The 20,331-nt window shown below is 37.0% G+C and overlaps 1 protein-coding gene across 6 annotated transcripts in view; it reads left to right on the top strand.

The window, feature by feature from the left end:
* The window catches only part of CNKSR2 (connector enhancer of kinase suppressor of Ras 2), a 218,212-nt gene that overhangs the window by 79,070 nt on the left and 118,811 nt on the right, over positions 1 to 20,331 (top strand). For 3 of the 6 annotated variants that reach the window (XM_065071342.1, XM_065071331.1, XM_065071362.1), the window contains exons 6-8: positions 7,850 to 7,969; positions 14,264 to 14,323; positions 18,969 to 19,037. In XM_065071342.1, the coding sequence (XP_064927414.1) occupies positions 7,850 to 7,969; positions 14,264 to 14,323; positions 18,969 to 19,037 (249 nt within the window). The remainder of the gene's footprint in view (positions 1 to 7,849; positions 7,970 to 14,263; positions 14,324 to 18,968; positions 19,038 to 20,331) is intronic. The other 3 variants (XM_065071347.1, XM_065071335.1, XM_065071354.1) reach the window with 2 other exon arrangements.

The raw sequence follows: 20,331 nt of genomic DNA, 5'->3' as shown, positions 1-20,331 counted from the left end.
CTGGAGCGAGCCTACTTTGTGCCAAACTGGAAGGGGTCAATAGGGTATGTGGGAACAAGTGGGAGACCACTCCGCTGCTATTGAAATGCATGCTTGGATACTTCCAAAGTTAGCCTGTCACTGAGTCTTCATGCTTTCCTCCAAAGCCTGGTGGAGTAGTCAATATCCCTCACCAAAGGCAAGATCCTCAATTAAATGATGGATTGGTTTGCTTTAATTCGTTAAGGCCAAAAAATAGTTAATGTGCTCATATCCTAATGGCAGTAATTTCTTCTGAAAAGCAAATGAATGCCATCTTTCTTTCAGAGATGGCAGTGGTGTTCATGTGGAAAGACTGCTGAATCACCTTGTCCATAAATAGTATGTTTTGATGTCACTGAACTTATTCTGGTGTTAGCCTTTTAGATATCACTGATATGTTTAAGAAATAATATTCTGTGGAGACAGAGCTGTATAGCTTCAGTTTACATTCAAGAAATCAATATGCTTGTTTACTCCAAACAATTCAAGTTTCAAATGCTTTATAAAAGCATTTTGATTGTCACTCATGATATTAGGTTAAGTAGTAAACTAATCTGTATTATTCAACTAAACACATAAAATGGATCTAAAGGAAAAAAGTCTTATGGAAAACCAATCAGATTTTAAGAAGAAATTACTTACTTCAACTTGCTGGTTTCTTCAAAATGGAATTGCAGAGTCTGGGAAAAAAAAAAGACTCTTCTATAATTTTATGCCCTAGAATTGCAGGTGTGTTGAAACAATTATCTTAAAGACAACTATATTTTTGAAGTAGTTTTTTTGCTATGAATTTGTTCACAGAAAGACTTGCTTTCTGTGGAATAAGAAGCATAAAACCATACAGGAATAATATGCTGGTTTTTGCTCATGAAAATGTTGATGCTTCAGAAATATTCTTGAATATAGAGAAATTAATAATATTTCTGCCACTTCATTTTTCAGTATGTTTTTTCCAGGTTGCCTTTTGCTCAGTAAGCAATGCAATATTATTAAATAATAATAATTGTAATAATAAATTAATGCAAGCAGAAAGTAAATATCACCAGATAATAATACCAACAGAAGTAGATGGCAATAGAAAATGATAACTTAAGAAGAACAGGCTTTAAAATACAGTGAGCCTAAATATGAAAGTAATAGCAGTAGGTGTGGTGTTTGCTTCAAATTTGGAAATTAGTATGCTCTCCCTAGTTTATATTCAGAATCTTTATATGTATTTAACTTCAGATGATAAAATGTATGGAAAACTGCTCATCTTAAAAGGGTATCAGTTCTGCTTATTTGGGGAGTTATAAGTTAATTATTGCTAAAGTCTGAATGGAGGTTTAAAATCTTTGAAGAATAATTCATTGATTCCATCGAGCTGCTCAGGGCTGTATATGATGGAAATATCTAGTTCAGATTAATCCATGTGAAGCAGTAGAGTATTAAAGTGAGAACAATTCAAGAAGGACTAATTTTTGGAAAGTAAATCTGAGCACCAGTCAGATTAATAATAAGTTTTAACTGACTTTTCTTCTTAGTTTAATTATATATATAAAAAAGAGTGTTTTCCTAAAATTATGTTGCTTTTCGTACTCAAAAAAATAGTTTTATTGAGTTGGAAAATCACAGAAAGTAGAACCACAGAGTGAAATTAATACTGAGAAGTTTTTGAAACACAAGCTATTTAAATGTAAAAAGTTACTAAATTGAAAAAGAAAAGAACAAGTAATGGATCAGAACATTCTCCTTTTGCTACAAGCCTTGCAGATACCACTGTGATGATAATCCCCTCCTGCCCACTGTATTTGAATATTTGTTACAGATACATTGTTAAAGGTATCATTTTCATAGTCTTATTAAAGAAAAAAAGAGAAGTAACCACCTGCTTCCTTTCAAGGTGCTATAACTTGCAAATTGCGCCCAGCAAACTTAACTCTAACAGAAGCCTCTCTTGCATCAAAATAATATTAGGTTCAGTGTTTAAACTTCATTTATATATAAATGCAAGTCCAGGCGAAGTTTGTTCTTGATGCATTTCCTACACAAATGTTTTGACTAAAATCAATTGATTAATAATTATTTTGTTTGGCTTAAGCTAAATAGTTAGACTACATCCTGAATGCTCATGTAGCAAGTTGCTTCATCTTCGTCAGTTGTAACTAACCGAGCTCCTTTTTTTTCCTAACAGATTAAACAGAACATTAGCAAGACTTTTTTTTTTCCTTACTTTTAGCCCTGAATGTCCATGTGTCTTATTGGTATCCTGTCCATCATTCAAATTATATAGGTGAGAGAGTTGATGGGAGAGGCTGGTGCTTTTCTTGTCCTCAGCCCTGGGAATGTGTTCAAGCGAGGATGCTTCAGTGTTGCAAATACTTGGCAAGATAGATTTAAGCTTGGTCACTAGCCTGGGTAAAATTAAGGACAGGAACAAACACAAGTCTGTTTGCTTGACCAGGAATGGTTTGCGATCCTAGAACTGCCTGTATGGAGCAGAAAAGGGATGAACAGTTTGAGGGAAGGCCACGGCTTGTGGACGCCTCTGAAACCAGCTGTGTCCCTCCGAGCTTCCACGCTCCTGCAGCAGACAGACATTTTGCCAGCACAAATTGAAGCAGCCACAGGGAATCAGAACAGATGCAAATCTTATTTAGTCACCTTTAGGTCCTTGTCTCCCTGGCTGAAAGAAAGAGCAATTGTGGAAAATCTATTAGAAATGGGTACACTACAGTCCAAAGATACCAGTAGAAAGTATTTGCTTTCATTCTTCACACTCTGGGCTGTAAAGTAGTTGCCTACTGAATGAAAGAAAATGTTTCCCCTTGAATTTCTACCAACCAACTAAATGCTGTGTAGTGATGTTTTTCATCCTCCTTTGAATCATTTAGTTTTGCACATAAAGACTGAGGTATAGCTTCAATCTGCAATTATAAGTTCGTCACTGAATAGAAAGCAGAATTTGTTACTGAAGTGATGAGTTACTGCAAAAGAGAACTGCAGTAATCGCTGTAAGGCTTATAGTGACAAAAGGAGAAAATGTAATAATCTGTTGATTTCTCTAAGACTTTAACTTTTGGTTTTGGCCTGGCCAAATCCTTTTCCTTTGTTCAGATGTCTTGTGTGCTAGAAGCTGAGTGCAGCTTGAGAAAGGTTGAGCATTTTTAAAGCCTGCTGATTTTGCAGGAGCAATTGGATGCTCATCTTTCTGTGTGTCTTACTGTAGCTAGTACTGCATTGCAGTGGGGAATCAACAGTCATAGAAGATAAAGAATCCTTAACAATGTTTTCATAAACAGACATGTAGTTTTACAAAATAACAAAAGGTAACTACCATTTGAGAGAAAAGGTGAGTTGTACTGTCATCCGATTTTAGTGAAACTAAAATTCGTGTCTGTGATACAGCTTGTACTGAATACTTATGCTGAAAAAAGAATGCCTTCATCAATTGTTTGGAACAAAATGAGTAGCAAAAGTGCACTGTTTGTGTGCTTTTCTTCCACTCAAATTAATTGAATAGCCCATGTGCAAAACTTTATGTCAGTCTGTTACTTTCCCTTAAATATAATAATAATTTTAAAACTTTTTGTTAATAAATAATAATAAAACAATTATAATACCCCACCTGTGTATTTTTTGCACATGTATAACTTGTCAAACTGGCTTTGCATCTGCAACGGTGAAAGCTCCAGTGAAGCCCCGGGGAGCTTAGGAAAAATAGGTCAAGCTAGAAGTAAAGTAGCATCGAACATAACTTTAGATTTAGGCAGGGAGGTTTCTTGAATGAATAAGGGAGTAACCTGATAAGCCACAGTGTGACCTGTTTAGGAAGAGGAGCATAGAGAAGTTAAAAGTGTTTTATTTGGGAACTTTCTAAATACAGTAGCATGTTGCCTCTATTAAACTAACCTCATTCCTGTGCCGTTTAAGGGCATCTTTGCCATGGAAGGTCCTGATCCACTGAATAGGTCCAAGGTCTTTTTTCATAAAGAGGCCTAATGGGGAGGAAGCATGTTCCTGGTGAAAAGGCTGTTTTGTCTTATGTGCTGCTTTATGCTGGTTGATATATTAAAAAGCCTTGGCCGATGAAGTAAACAGCAGTAACCTGGGCAGGAACCGGACAGTAACTACATTCAGAGCCACTGGTTAAAATGTCATAAACTGGAAAAGCTGTACCCTATGAAGGTGTTCTCAGAGCCTTCCAAGCTCCAATATGCTTCTGGGGCTGAAGTTCCCCAATACTTCTCCCATCCTCCACAGACACAGACACACACAGAAGAAAACAACCCACAAACTGTGAATGGGATGTTTTGAGAGTAAAGGCAAGGAAAAAGGCATTACTTTGGCTGTGTCAGGCTCTGTTTGCAGTGAGAGCCCGTGTACCCTGTGTGTGCAGCAGGGAGAGGATACCTGTGTAAGAGTGGGCCCCTTGCTGTCCTGGCTCTGGCCAAGCTCAGAGTTTGTGAAAATATGCCTTTCACACAAACCCAAAAGACACTTGGTCCTACTTACAGTCCAGCTCTTTAATCAACAAGTATTTCACCAAAATAATTTAAATGTATAATAGTTAAGGGAACCTTCTAAAATTCTGTAAATATTCTAATACAAACAGGGTTCTTATACTTTCAGAAGAAAACTAGAGGAGTTGTTAAATATTTTCTTGTAGCAGCTGAAAGTTTTGGATCGTTGGGCAGAACCCAAGCCTGTTGTCTAAAAAAATTGCTTTTTCTTCCCAAGGTCTTGAAATTATGCTGGAATTAAAAAAATGAAATGAAATGCATAGTATTTTGAAATTAGATGAGCAGTTTAATTAAAAACAAATTAGCTAATCATTCCTTGGAAGTCCAGGCAACATGAATATGCCACCTTCTGTTTTCTTTTGCTGTTTCCAGTTATCTCTGATACTGCTATATTATAATAAACCTGATAACATTTAATGGAGCTTTAAAAGTTCTCAGTATTCAGCTTTTGTCTTTATCCTACTGAGGACTGAGTACTCATGAAGTGGAAAAGATTTTTTAATGATATAGCAGAGTTTTGCCCCTAGATATCATTTTTCTAGAAAGACAGTTATGTGTGCATCCCCACATGCTGAATGAATGTTTACATTTTGGAAAGGTCAGAGAATTTGAATCCTTAATATGAAAGAGCATCCTCTCATCATAGGGTCTTCTCAAGGGACTTTGCTGTGGCTCATTTATTGTGCTTAGAATGGGCATGGTATCATGCTGTTGGACGGCAGAATGAATATCTAAGATGGAAAGAAAGCTGCAAGACCCAGAAGACAAATATATTTTAGAAATGCGTAGAAGTATATGGTGGATTTTTTTTTATTTTTTTTTTTTTTTTTTTATATCATAGGAACTCACTGACTTTGGCATCTGATATTCCCAGAGCTCCTTTTCCAGAATGTTCACACTACCTTGTTTTATAATTGCAACCAATGTAACTGTGTTGGAATGCTGATCACCATAGGCTTGCTGTATAGACTGTCTATACCCCTCTCTTGGAGAGTCGGAGGTTAAGCAGCCGCTCCAGGGAGCCATTTATGCATCTCAGCTTAGGCTTCTGTTCCGTGCCATATCCTGGAGTTGCCTCACTCCCCTCCTTTCCCCATCATCTGTCAGGGCAGCTGAGGACTTTTTTTTGAATGAGGAGCCACATCTGTGAACTTTAAATGGCATATCTTGTGGTAGGAACACTCCTGTGTGTTTTGGCATCCCTCCGCAATGCAACAGTTAGGAATAAGAGTGAAAAAATCATACATTAATTCATTGTGAATAGAAGCTTCTCTGAAACTGCTAAGGACCCCATAAACTTGGTAGTTTTAGAAGAGATTAGTAGGAGGAATAGGTGGGTGAACACATTTCTAAAGAGATATGAAAAATTCAGTTTTCATCACCAGAGAAGGATTTATAATGTAGGTCTATTCACTTTAGCTGTGGAGACCTGAGTGTTCTGTAATTTTCTAAAAGTAATTTTTCAATAATTGTCAGTGCAGTTACAAAAGGAATGAAAATACAAGTAACATGTGAAGATTATATTAAAGACCCTAAACTAACAGTGAATCTGCACTTTCATTTTTATTATGGAATTCAAAATCAATTTTACATTTAAAAAATGTCAGCTCAAATTTTCATGTGTCCAAAAAGCTATAAAAAAAACCCCCAATTTTGCAATAAAGTTCACTTTTTCACTTCTTCCTGATTCAGGTAAAGCACTTAATCCCATATATATTTCTTAACCCCATAACAGGGTTAAGGGTTCACATTACGTGACTTCCTTTTTTCAATAATAATTCTGTATCATTAAATACAGATAAAGCAGAAGGAGTAGGAGGGGTGTGTGTTTCTGTGTGTGTGTCTATGCTTGAAGGTAATATTCTCTCTCGTAGCAGGTCATGTTGATAAAATAAATCTTCTTATATATTCCATTTGGTTGATTTCTTTATTTAGTCTGAAACATTATTGTTCAATAAAATAAGCCATATACAAGCTTAAACTTCCAACTGTTTGTAAATAACTTAAGTAAGAGGAAATCCCAGCATAATGGTTGGTAACAGGATTAAGATTTCACTGTCACTGAATTTTTGTTTTGCTTTTATCACTTAAATTTTTCAACTTTCCTTTTTTACATGATATATTTGTAGTTTGGCACTTGGAATTGTAATGGTGATTTGGCAAGGAGGTTACCTCCAGTTTTATATTATTTTTTTCTGTAAAATTGTTGTAGAGATTTTTTACCTTAAGAAGAACTATACTTTGCAATCTTGGAAGAGTGGTGGATGCAGCAGTGGTGTGCAGCTGTGTCTCAGTCATTTGAGGAGACTGGTTTGCCTTCATCTTTTGAATTTGAGCACAGTTAAGCTGCTGCTTAATTGGTTTTGGAGTTACCCACAGTTTTGGGACAAGAAGAATGTCCTAATCCCTGAATTTGCTGACAAAACACACATTTGGAAACCTGAACCGAGAAATCAGTTTTAATTGCTGAAAGGGGACTTTATGGAAAACATTCAAGCTCTCAAAAACCACTTGCTTACAGAAATATGACAGAATGATAGGAAAAAAATCGCAGCTTCCCTGCTTCTGAGAAGAGGGTGTTCAGGGAATGAGAGATAAGGAGATACACAGTACCCATTTGACAGTCCCAGCCTTTTTAGAAACTTTTTTATTTCCATCTTGCTGTGAAGATGCTGCTAAGGATAACTGGGTTAAGAATTATCCCATCAAGAAGGCGTTATGTATTGTAGTCTTCATGTCTGCAATAATAAATTGTGCTTGGTAGCAGTAGAACACGAGAAACTCCATCCAAAGTCAATTAGCATGTTTTATGAGCATAGCATAAACTTCAGAGTTAATGGGATTTAACCGTCATCATTAGGAGCCCGATTTTCATCTGTGCTGAACATCTGCACATTCAACAGAAATTATTGGGGCTTGGGGGCACTTATTGTCTTTGCAGAAGATGTGGGGAGAGAGTGGGGGCTAGAGCTCCCGACATGCCTGCTCCCTGCCTGCCCAAGCACAGCTCGGGGTGGGAACTGAACCCTGGGAGTGCATGGGAGCAGCTCACGCTGGCCCTTCTCTCTCTACTCAGATGCAAAAGCATTTGTCTCTTGTTCTTCCCTGGTCTGATGCTCTGTCGCTTTGGGGTCATCACAAAAAACAGATTTTGTACTGTGCTGCTGACTGAGGCCTTTCCCACTCCTCCTTCATTCCTTTGTAGATTCAACGATGTGATTTAATATGTATTTTCAAAATGCAGTGCTTTAAATTGTAGGTTGATATGCAAATAGTTAACAATAGTATGCTTATTGTGACATTTTCTTTTCTTATATTCTTCCTAGTGTAAAACTCTCTCTGGCGTCTGTGATCACATTATCTCGCTCTCTTCTGATCCGCTGGTTTCCCAGTCTGCTCACCTTGAAGTGATCCAGCTTACAAACATCAAGCCAAGTGAAGGGCTGGTAAGAAGTACGCAGTTAATCAAACCCATCATCCAGGATGAGAAAGTGATTTTTTGAAAATAAGTTATATATATGGAAAGGAATAGGACATCTTTGCCATATTTTCATTTTAAAGTCTCAAAATAGTTTGATTTCTCATGCTAGTTTGGTTTTCCACATAGCTAGAACAGCAAGGAAGTGTTTTGTAAGGCTGAGCGATGTGTACAAAGAGTTTAGTGAACAGGAAGAAATGAGTAAGAAGTTCTTGCCATTTATACCAGCTTCTGAAAAATGGTTCAGATTGTTCTAGGATCTTGAAGTCTGAAGGGATTTAAATTACTAAGATCTACTCAACCAAGAAGTTTGCGTGGGCTTATGCACAAAACCTGTCAAATTCTGGAATATGCTTCATAGTATCTCTGGGATATAAAGCTATTTTATGAGTTATTCAAGGACTCTACAGCAGAAGTACAGAAGTAGATTATTGAATTTTATAGCAAGAACTCTGCATGCTTTATCAGGTGCTTTTAAAGGCTCAGTGCAGCCATCTCATGTTTGTTGTTCAAGACTTGACCATTGATCTTTTGTTTACTTAAGTATCCAACACCCACTGCATGGAAAATACCAACCTGGTAACAACTGTGCTCTATAGCTTTACATCACTAAAAACATCTCTTCCCACTATTGTTGGACGTAGTAGAAAGTGATCAGAATACAGTTAACCATTTTTTTTGCCAAATGAAATAGCTTTTGCAACTTCTGACCAAGTCTATGATCATTCCATTTTATTGAATAAGAAAGGCTGCTGCTGTGGTCTTTGCAGCAGGTTTTTGAAGTTGGACGGTGTAGTTTTGGAGAGTATTTTGGTTTGTGTGTTGGTTGTTGGGTTTGGGGTTTTGGTTTTGTTTAGTTTTTGACAAATTTGGTATGCAAAGGTATTTAAGGCAGTTATACTCTAAATTAATTTTCCACTCTTTTGGGAAATCACAATTAAAATATGAGGAAAAAAACAGACATTTGGATGAGTAAATATTGCCCCATCCTTTGCTTTAGTCTGCTGTTTGTTTTCCCTTCCTCTACTGCTCTACTGGCTTTCTTTTTATCTCTGAATCCATTTCAAACTAGTCCTCCAAGATTTCAGCTTTTCGCAGATTCTCTCCTCCCTCTCTTTCTCCTGTAATTTTATCTCTTCCACCAGCTCACTGCAGTCAACTTTTTAAAATCCTATGTTCTGCTATAATGGTAGAATATTTTGCCCTTTCTCACAGCCACCTTTTTTTTGAAGTTCTGTCCATTTTTATCTGAGCTCTTCTTTATTTTTCTTTCTGTGTTGTGGCTGTGATTTTTCTTTTTTTTTTTTTTTTTTTTTTTTTTTTTTTTTTTTTTTTTTTTTGTCTCATTTGAGTCTTTCTGTAGGGTGGTGTCAACCCCCAGTGACTGAGAGATGTTGAGCAGTGATTTTGTAAATAAGACTGTGTTTTATGGGTCTGTTCCTGCTGGCTAGCTGATCAGATAGAGAATCTCTTCCCCCTCTATCCCTCTGTTTGATACCTTCCGTCTGTCTTGTCTGTTTAAACTGGAAGCTCTTAAGGCAGGGTTTTTTTTCTTTCAATATGTGTCTGTGTACCAGCTGAACAGGGTCTTCATGCTGATTGAGGACTACCATGTCATTGTCGTGAAAATTATTATATGTATTTTTAAAAAGTGGAAAATTCCAACTGTGCAGTATACAAGCCTTAGAAGGATACAATGCTATTTTGATATGGTCATTTTTTCCCCTTCAGCCTAGCCTGTATGCCACTATTCTGTTGCCTCTCTATTGTGCTGTGCCCTCTAGATTGTGAGCTCTCCAGAGCAGGAACCAAGGGTGATATATTTGTACCAGAAGGGTAATCATACCTCTCAAATTGTTACAGTGCTAGTCTTACTAACAGATCGTCTTTGTAAGGGTGCTCTTGGTGCTCTGTATGAAAGCTTTGCTTTTGGGTTGTTCAGCTTTTTGTTTGTTTGTTTTTTAAACTAAATCTTTCAATTAAGATACAGCAAATGCGTATAAATACCTTACTGTTGAGTGCGAAGAATTGATGGTGGAGCTTGGAGTTGTGAGTATCTTCTGCACATCAGGAGCACTGGGATGAATGCGAAGCTCAATAACTTCTGGACCTTCTTCCAGGATTCGTGCAAAGATGGAGATAGAAAAATGGATTATTGTCACCTTTCTTCTAGATTTTTGACCCACATGAGAGCTCTGTGCCAACTCTACTGATCACTAAATAAAATCTTCTTTAAAGATGGAAAGACTTCAAGTAGAGGGAAAAGGATAAGGATGGCTGCTAACTGGGAAGGGTTTTTTTTTGTCACCTAACATAAACAGAATATCAAACATGTCTCAAATTTAATATCTGAGAAGCTAAAGTAGATCAGGGGAGAAACGGAAAAGGAGGAGAGAAGGAAATGAAAAGGTTGGAAAACAATGCTATTTCCCTAAACTCACGTGGTAAATACAAGACGGAATTCAGAAAACGATTGGAGGTTTTACAACTTAAAATGCATTAGAGCCTTATCAGGATGTTTTAATCAGCACAAATATTTCCTCTACTGTGTTTGACCTTTTTTGTGGAAATGTAAGTATCAGTCAGAGGTAAATATAAATTGCCAGTCTAATACTTTAATGCAGAAGGAAAAGATAATTGTGTTACAGGGTTTACAATGTCTTTTAGATATTAAAACCAGTTAACACCTATGAAAAGAACAGATTTAATGACTTGGCAAGCAGAAAATGTTGTTGGGGTGAGATACGTGGAAACCCTTGTGTACTGTGCAAAGCAATGTTATGGGTGGGTGGATTTTGGTATTGCTTTTTTCCCCCCTTTTTTATTTTTCCTTTTAATTTTTTTTTCTTTGTTTTTTCTTTCCTCTATCCCTGGTCTGTTGCCCAGGTGTGGTTATTGGACTGGCTTCATACATGCGTTCTCCAGTGAGCGTTGCTGCAGGAAGAGATATGACCTGCAGTAGTTGTGGAGTGAAAAGGGAGTTGTCAGAGTAGAAAATTCTTCTAAATAGCTCTAAAATGGTTTAATGTGGCTAGCTTTGCAATCACCAGCATGCTCCCATGAGTAGTCACTTCTTTTTTTTTGAGGACTTGGAAGTTACCTCTATCATTAAGCAGAATTTAATTTTGTGTGTTTTTACACTATTGACATTCTAGAAAGAAACAAAATTGACTAGCTTAGATAGTACCTTTTATCAGCAAACAGATTTAAAAATATTGCTGCTTGGCTGAAAACAGTGATTGTGTTTAGTAAAGAAACATGATACTGTATTCATTTTGTTAGGAAAAAAAGGCAGGCAACCAAGTTATAGCTACCACTTTTCCTTGGGAATTTTTCTTTAACAGTCCCTTTCTATTTTTTTGATATAGAACAGAATATCAGAGAACGGTTGCAAGGATTAATCCTGAATTTCAATTTTTTCCTGTTCATATAGTCATTTAACCCTAGTCAGTTCAGATACCCTGGTAAGATTTCAAGTAGCAGCTCTTCAACTGGCTTGCTAGATTTAGAACTGTAAAGGTGAACCCACCAGAACATGAGAGTGACTGTTCTGGGTTATTTCTTGCCTGCTGAAGCAAACACAAAATGAGCCTGTCATGTGAAAAAGTACTCATGAAATACAATCATAGATGCAGCAGAGTGTGGCAGCTGGTTAAAGGTGCACTGCTGGCTGCCTATCTAGAAAGCATTTCCCAGGAATCCAGTGTGCTACTGTTCCTACTATTTCTCATGAGTTATTTGATGTGAAATAATGGAGGAGCTAGGAAACAATTATGAACAGGGTTCTGAGAACTGTTTGGGGTTAAAGAGGCATGTGTGACTTTGGGGGACTCCATTAAGATGATGTCACAGTGAAAAAGTTCAGTTACATGTGTGATAAAATGGAGCTAGTATCTTCTTCTCTTTTCCATCCATGGCATTACCTTTGGATATCTAAGATGTGTATCTGCCAGATTGTTTCAGTACAAGTGAAGAGCACAGACACTAATCTCACCTGTATTGTTCATCACCAAAAGTACTGTTGACATTGTGCAGCCACAAGGAGGCAGAGGGTGGAAACGTTGTAAATGTCTACAGTGTTCTTATTTCAATTGGAGATCAAACAATAGGCCAGAAACAATCTCTTCTCTGTACTATTTCCCATATATCATTCACTTAAAACAAGGCCTGGAGGAAAGTGAGTGAAACAGTACTCATCTTTCTGTTGCAAAATGTTACCTCTCCCCATTTAAAAACTGTTTTGTAAACAGGATTATGATGGCTCTTGCAAAATCAATGTGGCATAGCACTAGTATAACATTTATTAATTTTGCACCCGTGGAATAAAAATATTTTTCCTTTCTTTTACAGCTTCCCTCTCTTTCCTAATGTGTGCAAAATGTTGATCTTAGCCTTTAAAGAAAATTCTGCAAAAATTCTTTCTCCTCTTTTGTTTCTTTGAAGTCTTTTAAATTTCTGGAAATACTAGATCGATGTGAATTGCACTCCACCATGATAGCATACTTGGATGACCTTACTATCCTTCAGAATAATGCTTTGCACAAAACTAAACATTGTGTGACCATTAAGTGTGAAGCTTTATCCTCTGCTTTCATCCAGACTTTTTAAGTTGAAAGCAGTAACTCTCTGTCAATAAAAGGAAAGACGTGACTTTCTTCAGAAATTGCTCTGTGTGGGGACCTGATTCAGTTCCTGCCACTGTCAAATCACCACGGTTTCAGTTCTTTCCATGTCACAACGTGTATGGTTAGGCCACTTAGATCCAGATCCTGAGAGGGTATTAGGCCCTGGTTTTTGTTGTTTTGGGGTAGCTACAAGTACCAAATAACCAGTGTGTCTCAGCTTCTTATGTGGCTCATTATCCTGTCTGTAAAAAGTGTGTGTATTAGTGTTTCCCTACCTCACAGGGGTGTTGTGAGGATAAATGTGTAAGAAATTGCCATTCTATATTTGCGATAACTGAAGTAAGGAGGAAATTACATGCATAGAGCCAATGAATGGAGAAGTTACTGAAGGTGCATGTAGGACTTGGAAGTAGAAGAATAATGCTAGAGGCCTTCTATCTGTGTAGTAACAAGCAGGTTCTTGCTTTGTTCTCTTCTAGCTGTGACAGCCCAACACAACAAATGGATTTGATGCCATTACTGCTACATATCGTGCAGAGCAAAATAGGAGTTTAGTTTTGAGCCCCCTCTCCGGAGAAACCTGTAAAGTCTTTTTTTTTTTTTTTTTTCCAGTGTGGATATCTTCTGCTTTAAGTGGGGGTTACTACTTTGTTCCCATGACCAAAATGTCTGTGAGTTCTAGTCCCAGATTGGGTTAGTCCAACCTGATATGTCTTCTTTGCCTCTTTACCATACTTAATCACTAGTGAGTACACCCTATTCCTCAGCTAGGAACAGACCTCTTTGTGGCACTCTGATTTAAAAAAAGTAGGTTATGGAAATAATGTTAATGTGAAACATTTGGGGGAAAGCAGACTCCTCAGAAGTTGTTGAATGATCAGTGTATGCCAATTATCTAATTTTTCTTCTCTCACTGTCTTAGTGGATACTGTTAAAATGTTTGAATCATCAATAGATGAAAAGTCTGACACTGTCTCAGACTACTCATGCAGGAACTTCTGTCTATTCACAAGGCATCTCTCATTTCCCACATATGTTTGAAAGAAGCGGGATAGCTAACAAAGTTGATGTTTACTTTTCCGTGATTGAGTTTTATAGCTGACTTTTTCACTGAGATGAGTAAGTCTGTCAGAAAGTCTAAGAGCCTTTTTGCGGGCACACTTCAGAGCATTGGTTATCAGTTTGAAAGTTTTGTTTGCAGCATCGCCTACCAGAGATTCCAGATCTTTTAAAGTCTTCTGTGGCTTCCAAAGCAAAATGGAAGTATCGATCATCCTAAGGCAGTTTGTAATTCTGTTTCTTTTTGTTACCAGGTGTTGTTATATTTGTACTCGAAGGAGTATATTAAAAAAACTGGGGAGTTTTTATGGAGACGACTGCAGTAAAAGTTTTAGTTTGCTGTTTTTAACTAGGGCCAGAATCAACTAGGCTGTTGTTTTCTAAGTGTATCAGAAAGCACTTTCCTATGCAGAGATGAATTCCTCGTGGCATGTATTAAAAGTCAAAAAAATCTTGAAAAAAGAAAGAAAGAAAAAAAAAAAACAAACCTTTTCATTTTGAGATATGCAAGTTATATTTGGATGGTGATGGTTTGTGAAACACTTTAAAAATTCTTTCCCATAATGTCTTTTTCTTAGGGTATGTACATTAAATCAACATATGATGGTCTCCATGTAATTACTGGAACAACAGAAAATGTAAGTATTGTTAATACTGTATGTTCAGGCCTGGAAGCCTTTTTGACCTTACCTGTGGTTTATGCTTTCCCTTTGCTATAGACTACATTTTGCTTGCAAAAGTGTGCTAGCTGGCTGTTGAAGAACAATAGCATGTTGGGCAGCAGAAATGCTTGTGATTGTTTATCCCAGAACTGAAGGAGTTGTTCCTAGTTGAGGACGAGGGGAATCAGTTTTGATTTGTTCTTCATCCAGGAAGTAGCTGTCTTGGAGTTACCTTGCTCTGTGAATAAAAGATAAATGTCTTTATTATGTATTGGCTGATACGCTGGAGTTTGCTGCAGTATTAGACAAACAGCTTTTATATTTTTCATCTATCAAGCTTTATTTGGTAATAAATAAATGCATGGAAATGAGGACATCTCTTCATGATGACAAATAACTATGTATTTCTGCATGAACTTCTGAATAATGCCTATAGAAAGGAACACTTATTACCAGTGTACTAATTCTCAAGAAAGGTATTAAACAGCAAGCAAAACATAATAGACTGTTTTTCAACTGCGTTTGAAATACAACCTCTTTTCCTTGTACACCATGGTTTGACAACTGGCTGTCTGTGAGGAAATGAGCAAAATTATCATTTTGGGGGAAAAGGCTTCTATCCGTAATCTTCAATGAACATGGAACAAGAATCTAAACAACACTGAACTGTTCCATAATAGTTAAGGCAATTCCTTTCAAAGATTTTGATGGCCTTTTCTTAAAATGAATCTGTCAGAAATGTTTTATCCTGCTACTGTGTCATACTGTGGGAAGTGCAACCTACCTACATGGTATTTATAGCTACTGCCTCTGATCTGCAGTGAGGTTCTGTTAACATCTCAATAAAATAGGAATGTTCATCCCTTCACAGGAACTACAATCTGATAGCCTTTCTTCTTTCTTTTTTCTTCTGCTGTGGGCAGAATATCCATGGGTTATACCTGGCAGATAGTCTCTGTTGTAGAGCTTCTGTGAATGCCACCTGTCTCAGAATAAGGAAAACGCAAGGAATTTCAACCTTGAAATCAAAATTCTAGGGAGTCAGACCTATAGCTACAGATATCACCAGCGAAATTAGCAAAACTGAACAAAAGCAACAGAGCCATAGCTGAGCTTAATCTAGAAAACATGAAAGAGAATGGCTTTTATAGTTGAATTTCTCTCAGATTAAAAAGAACCATTTCTCTCCATGACTTACTAATATTGGATTTAATTTCCCAGGGGCAAAGATAAAAATAAAATCTTAATGCATTCCCTCAAAACTCTTATCTTTTGTGATTCATGAGTATAATTGAAAGCCACATCAAGAAGCTTCCGTCGTGATGATTTTTCTGCTTTCGTTACTGACTGTTTCACTCACTGTAACATCCAGGAGGTACTCACAACAGGCCAAGAAACTGCAGTCTGCTATCTAGGGAAAAACCTGTTAAAGCATTTATGAAAACAAGTAATGCCTTAAAAAAAAAAAGTGTCTCCTGTTTTTAAACACACAGTTGCTAGCTGCTTCCTTTAACAAAAACAAAAAACAAAAACAAAAACAAAAATATTCTAATAGATAGGATGAGAGACATGATGTTGGCATGTTTACTATCACAATGCAATTTAACTTCAAGGAAACAGTAAGGAATCAAATTCTCTTCCTTTTGAACAAAATTTTGTGGCCTTTTTCTTTCCAATTCTGCTCCTCCAAGTGAGACATTGGCAGGCTTTTTGTATGACACTTTCCTCAAAGATCACAAAGAAGCACTTGTGTTTTTAATAAATACAGTAGCATGGCAGTGTTAGCCACATTAACGTGACAAAGTAGTTTTTGTAACCACAGTTCTGCTTTTTCTGTTTGCCATTTGAGGTATTTGATGTCCAGCTACAAAGCCCATTAGAGTTTGGTGCTTGCTGTACAGCATGAGGAGTCATCTCTTCTAGCACATCAGCCCTGCAGTTCAAAGCAGCTGAACTCTGAAACCTGAACTGTGGGAGAGCAGCGTTCCTCACAGGTCACTGCCCCATAAGAGCTTCTCTCTGGTGGTCCTGTAGCATTAGAGCAAGCTGAGCTTTCTGGTTCACATCTTCTCCTTTTTGTTTGGAAGTAACAATTCTAAAGGGTGCATTGGTCCAGCAAGAGATGACATCTTTCTTGTTGAGTAGCCCTTTCAGACTGTGTTGGAGAGATTATTTTAATTCACAAAACAAACATATTCTTCAAGTAAGTCCATTTTGTAATTTGGTTTTCCAACATAAAAGAGCATCTTCTAAAGTAATAGTATGCAGTACATCTCCAGCATGAGTGTAACTTCGAAGGGGATGCTCCCAGTGTCTCCACTTACTGTGCACTGGTTGTGTTTGCAGGATGCCCTTAGATCTCAGGGAAGGGAGGCATTTCAGAAGAAATAACACCAAAATCTCCACTCTGGACATGCAACCAATGTGCACCAGGGGATATAAGCTGGTCTTTCAGACAGCATGGTATTAGTGGGAGAATGGGACAAAGACAACATTTAGCCTGAAGTACAAAATTAAATCTGTTTGGAAGAAGAAATTCTAAGCAGATTTGGAATAGCTTGTATGGTATCAATGTGTGAACCTCAGTGACAAGTAGTTCTATCTGTTGTTCAAGGCTCTGTTGAGCCAAATTACCAGCTACTGAAGATATAGTTGTCACGTGACACACTTTGTTCCTCCTAGTAGGACTTAATGAATGGATCCTTTACTTAATGATCAACATATGCATCTAAAAAAAAAGAAGTAGCTTGTCAATTTTCCTCTGTTTTCCTTAAATAGTGATCATAAAGGATACCACTTCTTTACAGCAAGGTCTGTACACTTTTCTTGGGAGGAAAAAGTGATAAGGAACTAGAGTTGCAACTAGAGTTGTAAACTTTTTTTTTTTAATCTCACCTTGCAGTGTATTTGAGGCATAACTGCAATGATTTTTTTTTATTATTTTTTTTTTTTAAAGTAGACTTTTCCACTTTGAAGATTCTCGGATCATATTTTACTGGCTTGGCAAACTGCTACACAAAATATCTGTTTTGTCAAGATTCAAGCTGCTAGTGCTGAAGTCAATATAAGAGAAAGTTTGTATTGTAATTGTATTGTAAGTCCTGTAGAGTTGAAGGGTAACGACATATTTACATTTTGGAAGTCTTAGGTGTAACTACATCTGAACTAAAATAGCAGTATTACATATGAGGATTATAAAGGTTGTTCGAGGTATGAATAAGTGTGAATAGTGAAATGTCAGGCACAAGATAGGTAATTAGGACATAATCACCCGTGTTAAAAGTTTTCCCCAAGTCACTCAACTTACACCTTTGATGCTGAAGTGGTGCCAAAAAGTCAAGGCTGCTGTTCTTTATGTATGTAAAATTACACTTCTACCAGCCCAAGCTGATTTAGGATATTCTAAGCAATGTCTTCTAGGACTGAGTGATGAGCCACCCTTACTTCAGCCGCATGTTTCTCTCGGATATCTTCCATTTACACACTGTCCTTAACGTAGGCCATGAATTACATGCAGTTGTACTAGGAAGTCATGGCATAGCTATGGGACATATATTTTGAAGGGGGATGTGGTACATAGGTTATTACAAACAGTCCACATTTCAGACCTGGAGAGTATTCTCTAGATAACCTGTTATATCAGCTGAAAATGAATTTAATTTTGTTCCTTTCTGTAAAACTCATAGCAGCTTTTTGGAAACCTATCCCTGGGCAACTTGATTTTTTTCAAACTGTCAGTCTCACCTTCTACATTTAAGTTGATTAAGAGCCTTCATAGGCTGGCAACCACAGTACTGAGAGAAAAATCAAAGCATTGACACTTATTTTCCTCTAAAAATGGGTGTGTTTCCCTCAGAAAACACTTGGTCTGCTGTAAATGTAGAAGACAGAAGAAGGGAAATTTTGGGGAGGATGTCACTTTATGGGGGAGGGTTGAGATTTTTTGTTTGGAGTTTTTGTTGTTGAGGGGTTTATTTGTGAGTTGTTTGTTTGGGTTTTTTTTTTTTGAGGCAAAAGCAACAAGCAAAACTTTTTTTGAAAGTGTGGTCTTCATAGGATTTTGATGCTGGTTGCATTTCTTTCGGCTAATACTGACCCAGAAACTAAGTTACCACGTAACTTATATGACCTCCCTAGCTGGTACCTAACCTAATTTTCTTTCTTTGTGTACCCTTTGAAGAACAGAAATTTACTGAGGCTGTCTGCAACACTGTGGAATAAAAAGGCAATGTTGTGAAATTTGTTTATGAACATTGCCAGTTAGTCTTGGTAGGTTCAAAATGCAGCCAAAGGTTGGCTTTCAAGGCTTAAGGGATGTCAGGCAGATTAAAGCACTCTTGGCAGAATGAAATGAAAAAGGAATCCTTAGGACTTGGTTACCCTTTAATTAAAAAAAGTATTCATACCTTTCTTAACATTTGATTGTATTGTGTATAATAGTACAGATTATTTTTCTCCAACAACAATGAACTGATTTATTAAATATTCCTTTAATTCTTAATTTCATAGTAGAATGTCATTATCAAACCTGATTTACATAGCTTAGCAATCATACTGCTGAAACAGAGATGATGACCAGTAAGAACTGTATTCTTTATCATCTCTTTTATTTTAAATTCAGTCACCTGCAGATCGGTGCAAGAAAATCCATGCTGGGGATGAAGTCATTCAAGTTAACCACCAAACTGTGGTATGTATAATTATGTTCTGTGTCAATTGGAGATAGAGGTGTCATGGCACATCAGCGTGTGTAGAGATGTGTAGAAGAATGTATTCTTATAAATCATTATTTATTCTAACATCTAAAATTTCCTTTTCTCTTCTGAAACCACATAGTTCTTAAGTCCTGATTCTCTGAGTATCATGGAAGTATCAAGTCAGGCTAAACAGCTGTTGCTTGGGCGATATGTTAGGGTGTTTTCTGCTTACCCATGCTCTAAAAATAAACAGTTTGTTTTAGTGTAATAGAAGGTTTGGGTTGAAGGGATGCAGGGAGTTGGAAATGTTGTGCCCTTGTTGGTTTAAGAGCAAGACTACTTCCTGGAAGCTGGAAAACTTGCAACTTTCCCAACCTACTGGAATGCGTAGAACATGATTTTCAAGAACAAAAGCATGTGAAGTTCCCATAGTGTGTCTACTGAACACATAGTGTCTAGTTCCCATAGTGTGTCTAGTGTTTAGTTTAACTTAAATGCAGTTTTTTAAACTTGGAAAGGTAAGATGAAACAAATCTTTCAGATAGGCAAGAAAAGGAATACCGTACAAACTGCTCTTTGTGTGAACAGATGCATGTTAGTTCCTGGTGATTTTATTTAGGAATGGCGAACTGTTAAAATTACTTTTTCTAAGGTAAGGCTTGGTAACAGAAAAAAGCAGACTGTCAGTATAGAAAGCAACTATTCTTTTTCCAAAGTACAAGGTTTCTTGAAAGTAGTGAAAGTCAAGACATGGTATTAATTACTTATGTCCTTGCAAGGAACTGACCAAGAAATATCCTAGATTGCTATTATTAATAGAGAAGTCATTTGTTTAAACTGCATTCTGTCATTCCCCATGGGATTCCACTTCTAGCTTTAGGCCATTGTACATCTTGTCAGCTCCTCTGCACAAATTAGTGTAATATTTCAGTGTACTCCTAGCTAAGTTTGGTATCAAATATACTGTACATGTGTGGAACTTGGTGATAAGAAGCTACCTTTTGAGCTATGCAATGTAATTTGATAAATCAAAGCAGATCAGGGTGAATTTTATTTGGGCATATAGTTTCTTCATGAGTATTGTTTCACATTGTTACTTACAGGTACAGTTGATGAGCAGCTTCTTTATTTTTCTGCACTAAGAAAGCTTATGACATCAATTTAATGTGGCAAACATGTAAAAACGTTATTATTTTGGCTATCAAAATGTATACACATCTGAAGAAGCACATCAGCAAGCATTCAGTCCTTTTGCTAGCTAGTCTTTCCAACAAATTCTGATCTTAC

Source organism: Columba livia, chromosome 1 (assembly GCF_036013475.1).
Source record: "Columba livia isolate bColLiv1 breed racing homer chromosome 1, bColLiv1.pat.W.v2, whole genome shotgun sequence".
Classification (NCBI taxonomy): domain Eukaryota; kingdom Metazoa; phylum Chordata; class Aves; order Columbiformes; family Columbidae; genus Columba; species Columba livia.
This window is presented reverse-complemented; position numbering and strand designations above follow the sequence as displayed.